The sequence below is a fragment of the Mobula birostris genome, chromosome 9 (genome assembly GCF_030028105.1).
Source record: "Mobula birostris isolate sMobBir1 chromosome 9, sMobBir1.hap1, whole genome shotgun sequence".
Classification (NCBI taxonomy): domain Eukaryota; kingdom Metazoa; phylum Chordata; class Chondrichthyes; order Myliobatiformes; family Myliobatidae; genus Mobula; species Mobula birostris.
Window position 1 is genome coordinate 51,763,257 of NC_092378.1, and position 22,658 is coordinate 51,785,914.

At 41.6% G+C, this 22,658-nt stretch overlaps 1 protein-coding gene across 12 annotated transcripts in view; it reads left to right on the plus strand.

Annotated features, from left to right (window-relative positions):
• The window catches only part of cnot4b (CCR4-NOT transcription complex, subunit 4b), a 173,434-nt gene extending 161,893 nt beyond the window's left edge, over positions 1 to 11,541 (plus strand). For all 12 annotated transcript variants that reach the window (XM_072268033.1, XM_072268039.1, XM_072268035.1 and 9 more), the window contains one exon: positions 10,375 to 11,541. In XM_072268033.1, coding sequence (XP_072124134.1) covers positions 10,375 to 10,670 — 296 coding nt within the window. In that variant the 3' untranslated portion in view covers positions 10,671 to 11,541. The remainder of the gene's footprint in view (positions 1 to 10,374) is intronic.
• The last annotated feature ends 11,117 nt before the right edge of the window (positions 11,542 to 22,658 follow it).

The window sequence follows — 22,658 nt, forward strand, 5'->3', positions numbered from 1 at the left end:
AGTTTGTCTTCTCGTTGAACACCCAAGTTGGGTGGTCTTTCATGGATTCTTTTAAGGTCATTATTCTATAGATCTATTGAGTATCCCCGCAAGAAAATGAATCTCAAGGTTGTAGATGGTGACATGTATGTATGTTGGTAGTAAATTGAACTTTGAACCTCAGTGAATAGTTGATATCATGGCAGTCTGGTGGTAACAATTGGGAAGGTGATATTTTCCCAAATACATTCATAAGCAGCCAAGTTTCTAGTTATCTGGGAAGCACTGCTAATCCATTATTGAGCTGTTTATAATCTAAATTGTTAACATTATTGAGCTGTTTATAATCTAAATTGTTAACTTTTAAATCTCTGGAATGTTACCCCAAGCTTCAATACTGTAGATATAATCTTTTGGGGAAAGTTTGAATTGAATGGAAGAGAGCTCACTCAGTCTTCTCAGGGACACTCACAAGCAGTCTTCATTTCTATCCTACCCTGGCAGGTGAGTTTGACAGAGGTTAAAATGGGCCATCATCTGCTTTGCCAACCACTGTACCCTTGAATGAGTGTAGGTAGGTGGAAGAAAGGATACTTGGGCCTATTCATTTTTAAAACTTGAACACATGGAAGTAAATTATTTCAGAAGCACGGATGCCAGGTGAGCATACCTCGGTAAGCTTGTCTGGTGATTCTCATATTTTATGCTCCTGTTCTTTTTGTGATATTGAATGCTTGGCTGTTTGGTTAGTCAGGTCAGTGTAGAATGTAATAATATCATTTCACTCTGTTCTCCTCTTGCCACCTCCCCTCCTAAGTGTACAATCAAATTAACATCTGCTCTACCTTTGACTGAGTGGAAATAACTACCTGACTCTACTAATCTCTGCAGTTCAGTTTGCAATTGAGTAAATTTATAACTGAGTCATTGATGGTTGCTCTTCCCTGAAGTGCCTAATTATTAAAATAGCTATCGTAAACACTTCAACTGTTGGCCTACCAACCACTTGTATAAATATAATGGCTGCTGCATCAGCTGTGCAGATTGAGCACATACTGCATGTCACAGAAAAGCAGTATCCATCATCAAAGATACCCCCCACCATCCAGGCTATCAGAAAGAAGGTAAGGGAGCTTCAGGATCCACACCACTCTGTTCAGAATCAGTTATTATCCCTCAGACTTTTGAATCAGAGGTGATAACTTTGTTTGCCCCACTGAACCGTTCCCACAACCTATGGACTCAATTTCAAGGACTCTTCATCTCATGTTCTCAGTATTTATTGCTTATTTATTATTATTGCTTTCTTCTCTTGTATATTCTGTTTGTCTTTTGCACATTGGTTCTTTTTCTGTCCTGTTGGGTGTGTCTTTGATTCATTGTGTTTCTTGGATTTACTATGCATGCCCAAAAGAGAATGAATCTCAGAGTTGTATATGGTGAGGTATACGTACTTTGGTAGTAAATTTACTTAACTTTTATTTGATCATTGATTTATGTTTGTCACTTTTGCACCTTAGAGGATAGGAATAAGAAAGCAGTTTTGAGATATGGTTATTCAAGTTTTCATAATGATCAGTTTCTAGGGTTGGATTGTTAAACAGGAAAGGCAAGATCAATAGTAGTAAGTGAGAAGAAATATTCTGGCATCTAACTATTAGAACACACCAGAGGAATTGTGTTTTGAATGCTAATGTAGCAAGGTCTCAGGGCCAATCTACATGGCTCTGTACAGCGAGAGCTCAGGGAAACTGGCATCAAATTCCCTGTATGTGTCCATATACTTGGCAATAATAAAGGATTCTGATTCTTTCTTTACAGCCACTATTGCTAATGCATTATTAGCCAAGTTGAATGAAAAGTCTGATCTGGTGTGCTAAATGCTTCGCTTGCATTTGGTCAGCCTCAGATCATTCTCCTTTCTACTTGCTTTACTTTGGTTTCCTTCTAAATGCAATGGATTTCAGTTAATTGGGCCATCGGTTAAGCAAGACAACCACTTAGTTGGGGCAACTCCTGAAGAACAAAAACTAATCGAGAAAATAGCCGGGATTCCTTTTGTTTGTTTGGGACCCGATACCGCTTAATTGGGACAGGAAACTGACGAAGTTTCACGTGCACTTGTGTGGTAGACACTACACCATGCTTAGAGCGAACAGTTTCTAAATAGCATCACTTACATGTGTTTGTGATCAAAAAGGAGTGAATTTTTTCACTGATAGTTGACGAGAAATAAGCAGTAAGACAAGTTGGAACTGTTTTGCACAGTGGTTTCAAGCATTCAGACTTGAAAATGCCCGAAACAGCGTGGAGTAAAAATTATGATTTCAATACTTTGGGAACTACAAAGAATTTGAAGGTATCGACAATCATCTTGAATGCTGCAAAGAAAATGAGAGTTTGGGTAATGGAATCAGTGAAAGCATTTTAAGAAGGTAGTCCACTGGTGTCTGCGCTGATTTTGTTCATTTACAGTCAATCAAAAAGAACACGGCAGCATATACTGGATGAATTCCTCCGATGAATATTGGTTTCTAATACTCATAGTTTATATTATGTATAGTAGTGTTCTGATTTGTTCTGTATTTCATTTGCTCATTTAGACAGTAACTGTTTTTTTTACCTTTTTAACTATTTCTATGAAACTTCCGCTAATTATGCACAATGTTCAAAATTCAAGCTATCCAGCTTGTTTTGTATTGTGTTATAATCTGTTTCATGCCGTCACCCAAGAGGGACTTCTTCCCTTTCTGTCAGTCTTTAGAATATCGGAATCAGCTCCATCTCTCTCGACATTGCAGTAATTAAAGCCATTTGTCAAGAAGAGCTGTTATAATAGTTGTGGAGTGGGCACTGAGTTACGGTTCCATTGTTCCAGTTGAACACTGGAGAATATTATATCCAGCATTGTCTATGATCTACACTGGTGCTCACAACCCATGTAGCAGATCAAAGTTTATCTGCCTTATTAGCCTTATTATGGGGACTGCCTGTCTACCTTTTGTCTAAACTATTGTTTGCTGTGGTCTCGCCATAAAATCAAACGGAACTGAAACATAATTTAATATAAGGCACTCACTTAGTCTCAGGTTTAGCCCACTTGTTTGAAACAAATGAGGGTGGAAATATTCTGATATTGCAGGAATGGTTATATTGCAATATTCCCTTCATTTTGCTTCCCCTAATAATTCAGAAATTCAATAATAACAAATTCCTTATATCCTGATATTTAATGTGGGTTTAAATATGTTATTTTATATTGGAAAGTATGCCAGAATTCTGAGATATACATGACACCCAACCCTTCCAATACAAACTCATGCTTTTGGTTTGATGAAGGTTTATATGTTGGCTTTTCCCAAACTTCTGCCTTTGCATGAACAAGTGTGTCTTTCAATTGACCGTTGTAGTGACCAGAAGGGTAACTCATTACTCTAGCCACAAACTTCATCTTTCTCCCTGGTCATACTCTTGAACTAGCACACTTGAGTTTTACCTTTATTCTCTTCTTGCTTATCACCTGTTTGAGCCTTGGAGTCATTCAGTGTGGAAATATGCCCTTCAGCCTAATTTGTCTGAGGTGACCGTGTTGCCCAGCATGTGTTCAACCCATTGCCATCTAACCCTCTCCCATCCATACGCTAATCTAGATGGCTTAAATATTGTTAATGTGCCCACCTCAACTGCTAATTTTGGCAGCTCATTCCAAATATAGCCCAATCTTTGCTTGGAAAAGCTGCCCTTGATGCATCTTTTTAAATCTCTCACTTCTGATCTCCTGTTTTTTTTAAAGCACTACCCTCCCTGAGGAAAAAGACTGTATGCCTTCACACTGTGTGCCCCTCTTGAACTTGTATGCCCCTTTCAGATTCTGAACGCTTATAAGTCCATTTCATGCTCAGTGGCAGGAATCAAGCCCCGACTGTTGGCGCTATAAGTTCCTATCTGAAGTTCCAAGGTTGTGGTTTCAATTTGTAGGATGTGATGTCTTGGATCAGTATAAAAAGATCGTATGGCATGATTTCAAACAAAGGCGTTATCCCAGTGTTGAATGTATCTGAGTGAACATCACAAAAACAGATAAGGTCATTATCATTCTATTTGTGGGACCTTGGTGCGCATAGGTTAGCTGTCAGATTCCAGATGTGACCACACTTCAAAGTCCTCCCGTGGTTGTAAACTATTTTGATGCATCCTTAGGTTGCACTATATGAAAGCATTAACATGAGAGATTCTGTAGATGCTGGAAATTCAGAATAACGCATAAAATGTGTGTGTATGTTCCTTTATACAAGCATATATTTTTGAACTACAACTGCAAGAAGAAGTTTGTGAATCCTTTGCAATTACCTGGTTTTCTGCGTTAATTACTCATAAAATGTAGTCTGATTTTCATCTAAATCACAATAATAAACAAACACCATCTGCCTAAACTAAATACACAAACAATTGTACTACTCGTCAATACTGAGTACACCATTTAAACAATCAGTCTCAGTTCAAAAAAGTATCTGAACCTCTGGGTTAATGCTTTCTTCAAAAGGTATTTGAAGTCAGGTGTTCCAATCAATGAGATGAGATTGGAGATGTATATATCACACTAAAGTCAGGTTACTGACACAGCCTGCTCTTCTCAAGGAAGATCATTTATATGCACCATGCCTCAATCAAAACAACTTTCAGAGGACCTTAGAAGAAGAGTTATAACTAGAAAAGCGACAAGAGCATTCCTAAGGACCTGAGTGTTCAACAGTCCACGGTAAGAGAAATTGTCTACAAATGGAGGAAACTCAGTACTGTTGCTACTCTCCCTCAGAGTGGACGTTCTGCAAAGATCGCACCAACAGCGCAACATGCAGTGCTGAAGGAGGTGAAAAAGAACACAAGGGTAACTGCAAAAAACCTGCAGAAATCGGTAGAACTTGCTAAAATCTCTGTTCATGTGTCCACTATAAGAAAAACACTGAACAAGCATGGTGTTCATGGAAGGACACCACGGAGGAAACCACTGCTCTCCAATGTTCTGAGGACAGATGACAAAAATTGAACTTTTTAGCAGAAATACACACCACTATGTCTGGAAGGAAAAGGGCACTGCACACCAACACCAAAATCTCATCCCAACTGTGAAGCATGGTGGAAGGAGCATCATAGTTTGGGGCTGCTTTGCTGCCCCAGGACCTGTACAGCTTGCAGTCATTGAGGGAACAACAAGCTAAAAATTGTCTCACGACATTTTACAGGAGAATGTCAGGGTAGCGGTCCATCACCTGAAGCTTAATAGAAGTTGGATGACGCAATAAGACACAAGAGTAAATCAACAGCGGAATGGGTTGAAAAGTAGAAAAATCATGTTTTGGAATGGTCAAGTAAGAGTCTAGACCTTAACCCAAGTGAAATGTTGTGGCATGATCCAGAGGTTCGTGCAAGGTATCCCAGAAATATTGATGAACTGAAACAATTTTGTATGGAGGAATGGTCTAAAATTCCACCTCGCCGTTTTGCAAGTCTAATCAGCAGCTACAAAAAGCATTTGATGGCGATTATTGCTGCTGAAGGAGGTTCTACCAATTATTAAATACAAGGGTTCACATACTTTTTTCCAGCCTGGACTGTGTATGATAAAACAATATGTTCAATAAAGACATGAAAAGTACAATTGTTTGTGTCTTAGTTTAGGCAGATTATATTTATCTATTATTGTGACTTAGATGAAGATCAGACCACATTTTAAGAGTGAGTAATGCGGAAGAACAGGTAATTGCAAAGGATTCGCAAACTTTTTCTTGCAACTGTATATTATAACAAGTTGGAATGGCACCGAATGTTTTCTGGTGGTGGTATAAATTACTAGCTTTCTGCAGTCTTGATTGAAACAGTATCCTTGTTGATGAGACTTTGAAAGACATTGTTTCCAAAATAATTCCTGTGTGTTTTTTGCTTTTTTAATACTTGGGCCTTTTAATCAAATAGTATAAAAGGAGGTTGGAGTATAAGGTAGACAAATGTATTAGTGTTATTGGTGAAGTGAGAGTTTTGGATTGAATGCTAACTATAGTGCTATTCAAATTGGTTAATTCAGGAGAATGCATTGAAGGCTTGGATCCTAACTATGAGAGTCAAACTGAGAGGTCATAACTATGAGTCAAAAATAAATCAGATAAGGAATTCAAGGGTATCTTGGGTAAAAAGGTAAGTAACAGATGTACTTGTGGGGAAGCTGGATAAGTACAGCAGGGATAAAGGATATGTTGATATCAAATGAAAAAGGTTGCTTTCCACTGGAGCAGCACAAAACTGCCAGGCTGAAAGTTTTTTATATAGTTATCTGTATAATAACTATAGGTGTAGTATTTGTGTGACTAGTTTTGCCATGTTCAAGATGTATTTTAAAAGCAAGAAATCTGGTGGCAATGGATAAGGTGGAGAGTCTTTAATAGTATGGATTTAATCCATGGTATTATAAGGAAAATATTGCTGATACTGCTTGCCGATAAAGTGGGTGGTATGTAGCTGAGAGGAGACACCACAGCCAAGTTCAAGAGGATAATTAAACTCACTGAATTGGTGAACAAATGGCAAATAAATATCAGTGTAGCTAAATAGGACATTTTAGTCAGAATACTGTTCGCCACACAACTGCTTTGGGAAACAAGTACCTGGAGCAGAAGCGGGGGATCTTAGAAGTACAAGTGCGCAAATTCTTTCAGCATCGATGAAGGTTAATGTCACTTTCAGGTATAAAAAGGCTTACAGAGTAACACATTTTATTTTGGATGAAAAGCAAAGTTATCTTGAGCTTGCTAAGAAACTTAACGAATTTAGAGTTGCAAAGTAGTGGAGCATTGTATATGATATGAGATACAGTTTTTCAGGTGAGTGGTACAAACATTCATCAAGGTAGATAAACACGAGAGAGCAATAGATGGTTGCGTTGATGGGGTTGTATGAAGTTGTGATGGAGGGTTAAATAAGGAACAAGGATTTTGATTGGCTGGGTAGTCTCTTATGCTATAAGTATTGGATCACTATGGTACAATATGTTGCAGTGTTTGGAGGAAATGTAGAAAATACGGTACACTGCCGACCCTTCAGCCCTCAATGTTGTGCCAAACTTTCCCTTCTCTCCCACATAACCCTCTAGTTTTCTTTCATCCATATGCCTGTATAGAGTCTTTTAAATGTCCCTAATGTGTCTGCCTCTACCACCACCCTGGCAGTGTTTTCCATGCGCTTGCCACTCTGTGTTTAAAAATTAAACTACCTCTGACATTCCCCCTCCTTATACTTTCCTCCAAGCACTTTAAAAGTTTGCCCTCTTGTATTAACTATTGTGTCCCTAGGGAAAAAAGGCATTTGCTGTCCACTCTATACTTATTATCTTAGACACCTCTAAGTGGCCTGTCATCTTCTAATCCAGGCAGCAACCTGGTAAATCTCTGCACCCTTTCAAAAGCTTCCATAACGTGGTGAAGAAATAGCTGATTGATTACTGATCAGAGTCCTTCGCAGAGAAATGTGGAAGTCTGGTGATACCTGTCCTTGGACATACCAGCCTTGTCATTTCAAGTGCAAGCTTGTACTTTGAGTGGAATCCCAAAGCAAGACAGAAAAGAATGCTTCCATCCATTGAACTAACTCAGCCAAAGTAAGCACAAAGTGTTTGGGGTCAAAGAGTGGTTGTTGGTCAGTAAGAAGCAAGAGGTGACAAGTGAAGTTTTCGCTCTAGGTTCTCCAAACTCTGCTTACATAATGTTGGTTTCTGGGTCTATAAAATATTAGTGACAGATTGTTAACAATGGTTTAATAAAGTGCTGTAATTTATTTGATAAGTTGTTTCATTAGTCACCAGCAGTACCTCTTTCAGTAGTCATTATTTTTAACAAATACAACAGTAGAAGGATGCAAAACCTTCCTCCGAAGGAATAACGTGCCACCCCCTATCCATAAATCACAGTCTGTAGGAGCTGATGAAATTCAGACTCCCCCGCTGGCTTGATGCCTACAACTGAATTCCATCCTTTAGCTGTTAGTAAACAGAATCATGGAATGATAGCAATAATCTACAGAATTAAATGTCTGGAAACTCATTTCCAATCGATGAGTAACCTTCAGGCAATAGATAGTCTTTTAATAAATTTCCTTTCCTATTATTTCATTGTGCTGCCACTAGGATTTCAGTGGAGTATAATGGGTATGTAAAATTTTACTACTGTGTTCACTTAAACTGTTTGTATTGTTAAAAAGGCACAGCAGAATGATAAATGGCTCACCATTCCTTTTTACCTCTCTAAGCATGTTGAGTTGTTTCATTGAATAGGAGAGTAGAAGAATGTGACAATTTCCTCCGAAGCAATAAACTCCAGCAATGGAGAACACCCGCCAGGAGGTTTTGATCTGTTACTTTTTAAGCATGGAGATTTAGTGAGGGCTATATAATAAAGTTGGTGACTCTCTTTTGCAATGTAACCCCATTTATGGGCTGTCTCGCCATAACAGTTGAATGCACTAATCAGTATAGGATTTTTGATGTGCAATGCTTTCATAAATAATTGACAATGCACTGAGCCCAGTAGCTGCATTAGAAAAGCATATGTATCTTTTGTAAGTGAATTTGTAGAACTGGGGATGCTTTGAGTTGTGTAGCTTAAATGCATTGTGTGAAACCTATGTGACTGCTGTCAAGGACAGTGAAACATTATGGATGCAAAAGGAATTACTCAAATGTGCAAAAGATTTTATCACTTTTGGGTTTTTATTGTAGCAAAATATACGAGCCATATTGCATCTGAGTTTTCATCAGCTCTGTATTCTGGTTCAGGAGCAAGTATCAACCAAGATATCAGGAGAACACACTGTTCCTGATATTCATTGACTCAATGAGCATTCTGTTCTTGATTTCCTTTTCATCATTTCTTTCCCTTGTGGATAATTAAAACACATATTTTTAGCTGAATGAGAATATTACCCAGTCTGTATTTCTGGCCCTATAATTAGCTTGGAATTGTTGCAATACTTATATTGAATCCTGTTTGAATTATCACTCCCTCCAATAGAGTGTTCATGGTGCCCAAGTCCATAGATCCCTGAAGATAGCTACACCAAACAGGGTAGTAAAGAAAGCATATGAGACACTTGCCTTCGTTATTCAAGAAATTCAGTTTGAGTCAAGAAGTTATGTTGCAGCTTTATAAAGCTCTTGTATGGCCACATCTGGAGTATTGCATTCAATTCTGGTCACCCCTATTGTAAGAAGGATATGCAAAGTACAGAAAAAGTTTACTGGGATTCTGCCTGGATTAGAGGGCTTGTGCTATAAAGAGACTGGACAAACTTGATTTATTTTCTCTGGAGCGCCAGAGGCTGTTGGGAGATCTGATGGAGGTTTATAAGATTGAGAAGAATAGAATTGATAGCAGGTATCACTTTTCCTCAGAGTTGAAATGCTGACATCAGAGGGCATGTGTTTAAGGTGAGAGCGGATAAGTTTAAAGGCAATCTGCTGCAACAGTTTTTTAAACAGTTCAATAAACGGCCAAAGGTGGTCGTGGAGGCTAAAGCCATGGAGATATTCTTAGATAGGTGTATGAATATGCAGAAAATAGAATAATTATGGATATTGTTGACAGAAAGGATTCTTAGTTTAACTAACGTAATTAATTGGTCACATCATCGTGACTGAAGGACCTGTTCCAACACGACTGTTCCATGTTCAATAATCAAGGCCAAACCGAAGCATTGTTTATCTCTCACTCTAAACCTGGTTGGTCATGAGCTCAAACTTCATCTGCTGAAGTCTTGTTCAGTGTTCAACTTGTACACATCAGGTCTGTCATCAGGTAATTTCAAGTTCTGAATTACTTAGCTTCCCTTCAATTCAGTGCAAAGTTGGGGTAGAGCTTCTGATATTAGCCACCTTGTTTCCAAACGAAATGGAGTTTTCAACCTTTGCAATTTTCTAATTGCTCCTGACTCGACCTTGAATTTGAGTTTGAAACTTTCCTGGTCTGAGCAGTTACATGACCTCTTGGCCAACGAAGAGCCAGTAAACAAGAGGACAATAGTTAATCAAAGTATTTCAGACAGAGTTTTGTGTTTATTTTACTGATTGTAAAAATTTAGCTTGAAGTTGAAGCTGCCCCCAAATTGAGACTAATGGTTCAACTTCTTGGAGGATGTATAAAGATTTCAGAAGTTCCTGCAATGCACTACCTGAAAGGACGATGAAAGCTGATTCAATAGCCACTTCCAAATGAGAATCTAATATATTTGACGAAATAATTTGACAAGATTGCAATGATAGGACCCAAGTTGATAGGTCTTTCAAAGAGACAGCTGTATGATTCTACTAATGTATGACTAAAAACAACATTAACATATTTTCTTTTTCTGCAGGTGTCCCAGCGTCCACAGGGAACAGTTTAGATACTCTGCAAGATGACAACCCTCCACACTGGCTGAAGTCGCTCCAGACACTGACAGAAGTAGATGGCCCCACAACAGCACAGACAGGACACAGTAATCCCTTCAACACACAGATTCCCTCACACAGAGCTGGCTGGGCCCCTTACCCAGCTCCCTCCAACCCAAGCAACTTCCACTCTCCACCTCCAGGTTTCCAGACTACCTTCAGACCCCCCAACAAAACCCCCACAGATCTTCTACAGAGCTCTGCATTGGATCGTCACTAAGAAAAATTGATTTACTCCCCTGTTCTCCTTTCTTTCTCTCCTTCACTACACATAATCTCAGTTCCTGATCAGTGCCAGACACAATGCGATCGCAGGTTACATTAGAATTACCGGGAGAATTTTTTTTTCTGCTCACCAGTCTCTTGACAGCATGCTCCCCTCCCCCCCCCCCCCCCCCCCTTGGGTGGGCTGCAGTGACTCCTGCTGACCAGTAACCAGTTCTCAAGACCCATCTTGAACCATTGATCAGTTCAGCACTAATGGAAGCCCCTCGGCTCACCATGCTTGTATCTCGTGCAATAATAATTGCTGCATAGTAATATTGAAAGCTGCACAGTAAGATCAACTGAAGTGTCAGTCACAAAATTGATGCTTCCCACATAATTGACAGTGCTTTTGAGTTCACGGTCTGCAGGAGAACAGCATGTTGGATAAGCATTTTGATTAGTGATTAAATGGGCATGTAGCTGAGGAGTGGATGAGTTGACTAAAACCATTTGATTTTTTTTAATTTTGACTTTAGCTTAAATAATACAAGAAATGTTTTAAAAAAGCATTCACAAATTTAATACCTAGACAACAATAAAAGAACTGCTGAACGGAGTGGTATATACTCATTTCTTTATCTGTCTTTCTGTGTCTGTCTCTCTTGGCATTTGAAATCCACTGGAAAGGGAACTCTGAGATGGCACTGCGTTAGGAGTCACTTCATTCATCAGGCGCACAACTTGTCGAAACTCCGCCTGCCGCTTCAAGTAATCTGTAGGTTCTGGACATGCAGTATTTGAAGAGTGTGGTTAACCTTGACGCTAAAACTAAAAATGTACCTCTTAAGATTCAAGACTAAATCTTAAATAAAAAAAATTACTTGACTCAGCTCCGTTGGATCTGTAAGTCTATTCTTGCATTCATCTACAGCCTCAATGACAAATTAATGTAGCATTGTCTGGGGTTAAGCATGGATGAACAATATAATTAACCTCTGGGAAGTGGAATGCTTTGTACAGTATCAAACCTATAATGCAAGACCTGGGGATACATTAAACTGGTCTGGCTGTGAATACTAACCAACTTTCAAAAAAAAACTCCTCTGGATGCAAACTTTCTGGAACCCGGTGTGAATTTAAAGCCTTTGAACCACTGATCATAATTAAACCCCCAGGGAAAAGATTCACCACTGCCCACGATCTCAAAGTATTAATGGCTGAGCACAGTAGAGATTAACTGAAGCGCAAGAGCCACCTCTGAGAGTGTTGACCAACTCCGCGATCATCTGTGCATTTTAACCAACTCCCACTAAGCCAGTACAAATATTAACCAATTGCTGTGCTTCTGAGGTTATTAAATACTGCAAATGTTAATCTAACACCCAAGGACCCCTGATGAATATGCTGAATGAATACTAATTCAAACACTGTTAAAGACCCAATGAGCACACACAGAAATACAGCTTACCTCCCATCAATGCCATTTAATATTAAACACATTTTTTCCTAACCCCATCTCCCACTGAACATTAATACTGATCGTCTGCCTGGAATGATTAACAGACTCCTGAGGGCCATATGCAAAAGAGGGTGTTGCAGCCCTGGAGACCTGGGTTTTACCCTGACTTTGAGCTCTACCTGCATGTTCCCGTGACCCACTGTGTGCTTCTCTTTCTTCCCACATCCCAAAGGTGTTGAGTTGATAGGTTAACTGGACTCTTTACATTGTCTCTAATTTGTCTAGTAGAATCAGGGGAGAGCTAATAGGAACACGGGGAGAAAAAAAATAGAATTGGGTAAGTGGATGGTTGATGATCCTTGTGGACTGAAAGGCCTGTTTCTATGATGTGTTATTCTATGACAACTTTACTAAACCTGTTGTAAATGTAAACCATAAACACAAGATTCTGCAGATGCTGGAAATCCAGAGTAGCACCTATAAATTGCTGGAGGAACTCAGCAGGCCAGGTAGCATCTTTGGGTGAAGAATAAAAAGTTGACGTTACGGGCTGAGACCCTTAATCAGGACCGGAAAGGAAGGGGGAAGAAGCCAGAATAAGGTGGGGGGGGGGGTGTGAAGGTCAAGCTAGAGGGTGATAGGTGAAGCCTGGTGAGTGGGGGGGAAGTAAACTAGGTGGTGTTAAGTGAAAACTGCAAAGGACTGGAGAAGGAAGAATCTATAACTAGGAGAGAGGAGTGGATCATGGGAGAAATGGAAGGAGGAGAAGAGTTAAGAAGTCAGAGTGGGGAAATGAGGGGAAGGGAAACAAATTACCATAAGTTGGAGAAATCGATGTTCATGCCATCAGGTTGGAGGCTACCTGGATGGAATATGAAGTTTTTCCTCCAACCTGAAGGTGACATTATCATGGCAGAAATGGAGGCCATGGATTTGCACGTTCATGAGGGCTGGGAGATGTGTGGGGAAATGACAGAGTAACTGGACTGTCACACAGATAGGCTGCACTATCAGGTACCCTTCAAACATCAACACAAGGTAGGTTACTGATCCTTTGGGTGCCAGCTTAATATGATATCAGTCCCATACCAGTAAACCAGACCTAGCCTCATTACTGTGCTGTCTTATCACATTGGCTCTTCAATTGCCCCTCCCCCAGGCACTTAGTGCTCAACTGGATCCACTCCATAAAAGGCAACCTCAAAGACCAACAGGCACGTCAGGTGGTTTAAAAAAAGACGCACAAGGGGAAACGGCTCCCAAACTTCAGCATCCTGTCTTATTCTTACTAATTTACCCTCTAGATCGCTGGTTCTGTTCCAAAGGCCATCTGTAGAATTGGCATCTGATGTATAGGACTCAGATGGTGTCAGTACTATCTTCCATATGCCTGCTCTCTCTACACTCATGCACACAAAACACTGCACACATGCATACACATCACATGCAAATGCACACTCCTACATTCACAGGCATGTACAAACACACACACACAGAACCAAAGGTGCACAACATCCCTGCACACCATACATACATATTTCTCCATACACTGATCTCCCTCCTGCTGTGCATGTTCATCGGTGTGACTGCCCCTGCATGTCATCTTTCATCCTGAATGTATTATTTGGTCTAAGCTTTGTCTGGGAAGGAGCTCATTTAAAGCAGGCATGCTGAGCTTTGTGTTACCTGCAGCTGCTTGGTACATTCAGCATGCAACTTCACAGCTTCTTAGTAGTTTCTCAGCATTGAGGATGACTTACTTCCGCTCCTGTAGGTTCTGAGGTAACTTGGGACGATAGACCATAAGACATAGAAGCAGGGTGAGGCCATTCAGCCCACCATGTCTGCTCTGCTATTTGATCATACATTTGGTTTACTTTCTCTATCAATCCTGTTCCTCTGCCTTCTGGTAACCTTTGAGACCAGTACTAATCAAGAAACTATCAACCTCCACTTTAAATATATCCAATGAGTTGACCTCCAAAGCTGTCTGTGACAATGAGTTCCACAGATTCACCACCACCTGGCTAAGGAAATTCCTTCTCTGCTCTAATGAGTAGACCTTGTATTTTTAAGTTGTACCTTCTGGTTCTAGACTCCCATTATTGGAACATCCTATGTGCATCCACTCTATCTAAGTCTTTCAATATCCAATTGGCTTCAATGAGATTCCCCTCATTCAGTGAGGACAGGTCCAAACCCATCAAATGCTGCTCATATGTTAATGCTTTCATTCTCGGAATAATTCTCATGAACTTCCTCTGGACCTCTGCAATGCCAGCACGTGTTTTCTTAGATAAGGGGCCCAAAAGTGCTCACAATACTCAAAAGTGTGGTCTGACCAATGCCTTATAAAGCCTCAACATTACATCCTTGCTTTTAAATTCTCATCTCAAAATGAATGCTAACATTGCATTTTGCCTTCCCACCACCAGCTCAACCTGCAAGTTAACCTTTAGGGATTTGGAGATGCACAAGGACTCCCAAGTTTCTTCACACCTCTTGAGTTTTGAATTTTTTTCCATTTAGAAGATAGTCTGTGCATTTATTCTTTCTACCAATGTGCATGACTGTACATTTCCCTACACTGTATTCCATCTGCCACTTCTTTACCCATTCTCCCAATCTGTCTAAGTCCTGGGGATTTCCTGCTTCCTCAACACTATCTGCCCTTCCACCTAACTTTGTATTGTCTACAACCTTGGCCACAAAGCCATTAATTCCATCATCTAAATCATTGACATATAATGTGAAGAGAAGTGGTCGCAATTCCAAACCCTGTGAAAAACCACTAGTCATTGGCAGCCAAGCAGAAAAGGTTCCCTTTATTCCCATTATTTACTCCCTGCCAGTGAGCCAATCCTCTATCCATGCTAGTACCTTCCTGTGTTACTATGGACTTTCATCTTGTTAATTAGCCTCATGTGCAGCACCTTGTTAAAGGCCTTCAGAAAATCCAAGTAAGCAGCATCTACCAACTCTCCTTTGTCAATCCTGCTTGTTGTTTCCTCAAAGAATTCCAACAGATTTGTCAGACAAGGTTTCCCTTGATGAAACCATGCTGACTTTGGCCTGCTTTATTGTGCACCTCCAAGTACCCTGAAACCTCCTCCTTAATAACGGACTTCAACCAATCACTGAAGTCAGGCTAGCTAGCCTATGATTTCCTTTATTTTGTTCCTTTTTTCTTAAAGAGCAGAGTAACATTTGCAGTTTTCAATTCCTCCAGAGCCATTCCAGAATCTGATGATTCTTGAAAGATCCTTACTAATGCTTCCACAGCCTCTTCAGCTACCTCTTTCAATAGCCTGTGGTGTAGTCTATCTGGTCCTTCAGACCTTTCAGCTTCCCAAGCACTATCTCCTTAGTAATAGCAACTACACTCACTTCTGACCTTGATATTCAAATTTCTGACACTGCTATTTTTTTTCACAGTGAAGACTGACAAAATTCTTACTGTTCATCTGCCATTTTTGTCCCCATTACTACCTCTCCAGCATCATTGTCCAGCTGTCTGGTATCCACTCTTTCCTCTCTTTTACTCTTTATATTTCTGAAAAAAAAACTTTTGATGCCCTAATTAATATTATTGGTTAGCTTTCCATCATATTTCATCTCTCCTTTCTTCATGGCTTAACTAGTTGTCTTCCATTGGTTATTATAATCTTCCCAGTCGTCCTCTAACTTCCCACTAATTTTTGCTATATTATAAACCCTCTCCTTTGCTTTTATGCCATCTTTGACTTACCTTGTCAGCCATGGTTGCCTCATCCTCCCTTTAGAATACCTCTTTATCTTTAAGATACATCTATCTTGCGCCTACCGAATTGCCCCCAGAAACTCCAGCTATTGCTGTTCTGCCATCATCCCTCATGGTGTATGCTTCCAATCAACTTTGGGCCAGCTCCTCTCTCGTGCCTCTGTAATTCCCTTTACTCCACTCTAATACTAATAGATCTTCAAATTGTAGGATGGATTCTACGTTATCACTGCCTCCTAAGGGTTCCTTTACCTTAGGTTACCTAATCAAATCTGGTTCAATACACAACATCTAATCCAGAGCTGCCCTTTGGCTTGTGGGCTCAATTACAAGCTGCTCTAGAAGCTATCTCATACGCCTTCTGCAAGTTCCCTCTTTTGGGATCCAACAATAACCTGGTATTCCTCAGAGAAGAGCACTAAGAATGTAACTCAAAGGCATGGAATCAAATAAAAATTGTTGGTGAACAAAGATATGGAGGCTCCAGTCTGACTTGAACTCGCGAACTTGTAGTTTACAAGACTAGTGCTCTAATTCTTGAGCTACAGAGCTTTTTGATGCATGTTGCTTGAAATTCCAGCATCTGCAGATTTCCTCCTGTTGGCGTGGAATCAAAACCAGGTTTATTATCACTGACACACAGTATGATGTGAAATGTTGTTTTGCAGCAGCAATACAGTGCAATGCATAAAACTCACTCTGTTAAAAGTAAATAAATAGTTCAAAAAAAGGAAAAATAAGATCATGTTCATAGGCTCACAGACCATTCAGAAATCTGATAGTGGATGGGGAAAAAGCTGTTCCTAAAACGTTGAGTGCGGATCTTCAGACTTCTATGTATCCTCCCTGATGGTAGTAATGAAGAGGACATGTCCTAGATGAAGAGTCCTTAATGATAGATGCCATTTTCTTGAGGCACTGCCTCTTGCTGATGGCCTTTATGGTGGGGAGAGTGTGCCCATGATAGGGCTGGCTGTCTACAACCCTGCAGCGTCTAGCGGTTCTGTGCATTAGAGCCTCTATACCAGACTGTGATACAACCAGTCAGAATGTTCTCCACCGTACATCTGCTGAAATGTGCAAGAGACCTTGGTGATATACCAAACTCCTAATGAAGTAGAGTCACTGGTGTGAATGAGGCAGATGTGATCAGGTTGTTTAAGATAAAGGAACGCAGGAGAGAGTGACCACAGTATTATAGAAGTCACCTTACAGTTTGAGGAAGCGAGCTGACATCTGATGTAAGACTACTACAGTTCAGTAGAAGAGGCACATGAAAGGAGCTAGCCAGACCTGATTGGAAGGGGACTCTTGCAGGGATGACAGTGAAGCGGCAGGGACAGTCGTTTCTGGACGTCATTTAGGAGGCATAGCAGAATTCTGTGTCAAGGACGAAGAAGCACACTAAAAGAAGGATGAGGCAGCCATGGCTGACAGAAGAAGTTAGGGATAGGACAAGGAGGTACACCATTTGGCAAAGATTAAGGGGAATCCAGAGGAATTGGATGCAGTTACAAGCCAACAGAAGGCAGTTAAAAATACTGTAAGGGAGGAGAAGGTGAAATATGAGGGTAAGCCAGCAAATAATATAAAAGATTCCAAACACGAGGAAATGTGCTGGAATTTCAAGCAACAGACATAAAAATTGCTGGTGAATGCAGCAGGCCAGGCAGCATCTATAGGAAGAGGTACAGTTGACATTTCAGGCCGAGACCCTTCGTCAGGACTAACTGAAAGAAGAGGTAGTAAGAGATTTGAAAGAGAGAGGGGGGAGGAGGAGAGGGAGGGATGGAGTTAAGAGCTGGAAAGTTGATTGGCAAAAGGGATATGAGAGGATCATGAGACGGGAGGCCCAGGGAGAAAGATTCCAAACGGTGTTTTTTTTTTTGTAGACACATGAAGGTAAAAGAGTAGTAGGAGGGACATTGAATGCTGGGAAATGATGGTGGAGAAATAGTAATGAAGAACAGGGAAGTGACAGATGGTTTCTTTACCGGATGGCTACTAGTGACGAGAGGAGTTCCACAGGGATCAGTGTAGGCACCGCAACTTTTCTCTTTATACGTTAACGATCTGGATGAAGGAACCGGTAGCATTCTCTGTAGATGGTTTACAGGTAGATGAAGGAGCAGTTTGTGTTACAGAAGCAAGGAGTGTGCAGAAGGGCTTGGACAGGTTGGGAAAGTGGGCAAAGTAGTGGCAGATGGGAGTACAGTGTAGGAAAAGATTTCAAAGGTACATTTAACGTCAGAGGAATGTATACAATATACATCTTGAAATCCTTTATCTTCGCAACCATCCATGAAAACAAAGGAGTGCTCCAAAGAATGAATGACAGTTAAATGTTAGGGCCCCCAGCTTCCCCCTCCCATGCTTAAGCAGCAGCAAAGCAACAATCACCACCCCCCCATCCCAACAGCAAAAAAAGCAGTGGTGCCCCCCCCACTGAACACACAAGCATGCAGCAAGCATCAATAAAGACACAGACTTGCAGTACCCCAAAGACTACTCGTTCACCCAGTAATCCAACATTACCACAGGCTCTCTCTCTTCCTAATAAGGGAAAAAGAGGCATCCCCATTTCACAGTGAGTGGGGAGACATCTACGATGTTGAAAGTTTGATGCGTCGCTTTTTCTGATCTCTGTGCCTAAAGAACTCGGGTCTCTTGGTCCACAGCCAGTTAGCTGCTTTCAATCTTCTATGTACTCCCACAACACGCCAGATTCCTGCGGAGACACCGACCTTGATTTTGCCCGCCTCCAGAGCCATGAAATCCCGGAACCCTGAAGGCACGCTAGTCTTCTAGGCTGTGTCCTTGGTATATCGAATAGCGGCCAGTCATGAGACCCCAAGAGCAGGTCCCATTCCCACAAAGAACCAAAGTCAGCAAGTCCAGGTCAGGGTCTTCAAAAGAACCCTGAAAGGAAAAAATAGAGATATTAACAATAGAAACAGAGCTGTTTCTGAAGATGCAAGCAGAGGAGTTGCTGTCAGGTGCCATTGTCTCCTAAGCTCCACTCTTAAGTTATACAGTTTGGTAGGAAGAATAAAGGTGTAAACTATTTTCTGAGTAAGGAGCTACCATAATTCAGAAATTGAATGTACAAAGGGACTTGCGGGTCCTCGTTCAAGATTCCCTAAAAATAACATCCAGGTAAGGTTAAAAGTAAGGTTAACAAATGAAGGTTTGCATTCATAAAAGCAAAGATGTACTCCTGAGGCTTTATATGGCATTATTCACATCACATTTGGAATTTTAGACCCATATCTAAGAAAGGATGTGCTGGCCCTGAAGAGCTTCACAAGAATGAGACTGGGAGTGAAAGGCTTAATGCACACGGAGAGTTTAATGTCTCTGGGTACTAGATGGAGTCCAAGATAGTGAGAGGATCTCATTGAAATCTACCGAATACTGAAGGACCTGGATAGAGTGAGTATGGAGAAGATGTTTCCATCAGTGGGAGAGTCGAGGATCTGAGAATGCAGCCTCAGAATAAAGGGACATCCCTTTAAAACTGAGATGAGCAGGAACTTCTTCAGGCAGAGGGTGGTGAACCTGTTTAATTTGTTGCCAGAGAAAGAGGCAGGGGCCGTGTCTTTCGGTACATTTAAGGCTGAGATCAATAAGTTCCTGACTGGTAAAATGGATAAGAGGCATGGGGAAAAAGGCAGGAGAATGGCAATCTCCCATGATTGAATGGCAGAGCAGATTCGATAGGCCAAATGGCCTAACTCTGTTTCTATCTCCTATGGTCATGAAGTTGGGAAGAGTGCAGAAAGGACCAACACCGCTGTCACTAGGACCAAGGGATTGAGTTAAAGGTAGAGACTGGAGAGGCTGGGTTTGTTTCTCCTGGAGTGTAGGAGACCGAGTTATAGAGGTGTATAAAATCCTGAAAGGAATAGATAAGGTGACTTTCCCAGGGCAGGCAAGTCTAAAACTGGAAGGCAGAGATTTGAGGTGAGCGGAGAAAGCAGGTGATAGAGTAACTGCTTCACGGTAACAGAAACCCAGATTTGATCCTGACAACACACATAAAAATTGCTGGTGAACACAGCAGGCCACACAGCATCTAAAGGAAGAGGTACAGTCGATGTTTCGGGCCGAGACCCTTCATCAGGACTAACTGAAAGAAGAGCTAGTAAGAGATTTGAAAGTGGTGGGGGAGGGGGAGATCCAAAATGATAGGAGAAGACAGGAGGGGGAGGGATGGAGCTAAGAGCTGGAAAGTTGATTGGCAAAAGGGATATGAGAGGATCATGGGATGGATGGGAGGCCTAGGGAGAAAGAAAGGGGGAGTGGGGAAGCCCAGAGGATGGGCAAGGAGTATAGTGAGAGGGACAGAGGGAGAAGAAGGAGAGAGAGAGAGAAAAAAAAATTATAAATAATAATAAAAGATAAATAAATAACAGATAGGGTATGAAGGGGAGGTGGGGCATTGCCTAACCAGTTCCTCTCTACCACCACTCTACTCCATCTAGTGGAATTAGTCCTTACTCTTAATAATTTCTCCTTTGGCTCCTCCCACTTCCTCCAAACTAAAGGTGTAGCCATGGGCACCCGTATGGGTCCCAGCTATGCCTTCCTTTTTGTTGGCTTTGTGGAACAATCCATGTTCCAAGCCTATTCTGGTATCTGTCTCCCATTTTTTCTTTGCTACATTGACGACTGCATTGGCGCTGCTTCCTGCACGCATGCTGAGCTTGTTGACTTTATTAACTTTGCCTCCAACTTTCACCCTGCCCTCAAGTTTACCTGGTCCATTTCTGACACCTTCCTCCCCTTTCTTGATCTTTCTGTCTCTGTCTCTGGAGACAGCTTATCTACTGATGTCTACTATAAGCCTATGGACTCTCACAGCTACCTGGACTATTCCTCTTCTCACCCTGTCTCTTGCAAAAATGCCATCCCCTTCTCGCAATTCCTCAGTTTCCTCTGCATCTGCTCTCAGGATGAGGCTTTTCATTCCAGGACGAAGGAGGTGTCCTCCTTTTTTAAAGAAAGGGGCTTTCCTTCCTCTACCATCAACTCTGCTCTCAAACGCATCTCTCCCATTTCACACACATCTGCTCTCACCCCATCCTCCTGCCACCCCACTAGGAATAGGGTTCCCCTGGTCCTAACCTACCACCCCACCAGCCTCCGGGTCCAACATATTATTCTCTGTAACTTCCGCCACCTCCAACGGGATCCCAACACTAAGCACATCTTTCCCTCCCCCACTCTTTCTGCTTTCCACAGGGATTGCTCCCTACACGACTCCCTTGTCCATTTGTTCGCCCCCATCCCTCCCCACTGATCTCCCTCCTGGCACTTATCCTTGGAACAAGTGCCACACATGCCCTTACACTTCCTCCCTCACTACCATTCAGGGCCCCAGACAGTCCTTCCAGGTGAGGCGACACTTCACCTGTGAGTCGGCTGCGGTGATAAACTGCGTCCGGTGCTCCCGATGTGGCCTTCTATATATTGGCGAGACCCGACGCAGGCTGGGAGACCGTTTCGATGAACACCTGTGCTCTGTCTGCCAGAGAAAGCAGGATCTCCCAGTGGCCATACATTTTAATTCCATGTCCCATTCCCATTCTGATATGTCTATCCACAGCCTCCTCTACTGTCAAGATGAAGCCACACTCAGGTTGGAGGAACAACACCTTATATTCCGTCTGGGTAGCCTCCAACCTGATGGCATGAACATTGACTTCCGTTAATGCCCCACCTCCCCTTCGTACCCCATCCATTATTTATTTATCTTTTATTATTATTTATAAAAATTTTTTTTCTCTTTCTCCTTTTTCTTCCTCTGTCCCTCTCACTATACTCCTTGCCCATCCTCTGGGCTTCCCCCTCCCCCTTTTCCTTCTCCCTGGGCCTCCCATCCCATGATCCTCTCAAATCCCTTTTGCCAATCAACTTTCCAGCTCTTGGCTCCATCCCTCCCCCTCCTGTCTTCTCCTATCATTTTGGATCTCCCCTCCCCCTCCCACTTTCAAATATCTTACTACCTCTTCTTTCAGGTAGTCCTGACGAAGGGTCTCGGTCCGAAACATTGACTGTACATCTTCCTATAGATGCTGCCTGGCCTGCTGCGTTCACCAGCAATTTTTATGTGTGTTGCTTGAAATTCCAGCATCTGCAGAATTCCTCATGTTTGATCCTGACCTCTGGTGCTGTCAGTGTGGAGTTTTGCATATTCTTCTTATGGCTGCATCTGTTTCCTCTCACATCCCAAAGATGTGTGGATTATTAGGCTAATTTGCCACTGTAAATAACCCCTAGTGTGTAGGTGAGTGGTAGAATCTTGGGATAGTTGAAGAGAATATGGGGAGAATTTTTTAAGAAGTGGGATTAGTGTGAGATTGCTACAAATGGGTGATTGGTGCTCAGTGTGAACTCAATGGGCCAAAGGATCTGTCTCCATGATTGATCTCTCAAAGGCTCTATGACTCTGGCAACATTCTGGAAGTTTCCTCTGTCACTCCCCAAGACCATGAAATCAGCTTTAAGGATCAGTCAGCAGTAAATTCAAACTGATCGTAAGCCTGCCACTGTGTGCAGCTTGTTTCCAAGGAAGAAATGCTGAACTTTTAAATTTGAGAAGATGATCTGGGGAAGTAATAAGAATTTGAAGAGAAGTTTCAAAAGGAAACCAAGGTAGTTTCAAACACACAGATCTTAAAATAGCTCTTATTGCTCCGAGTTAGCTTCACAATCTGTCGTGAGGAACAGATGTGTTGAGAATTTTAAATGAGCAGGAAGCTGGGCTCCTGGGGAATCAG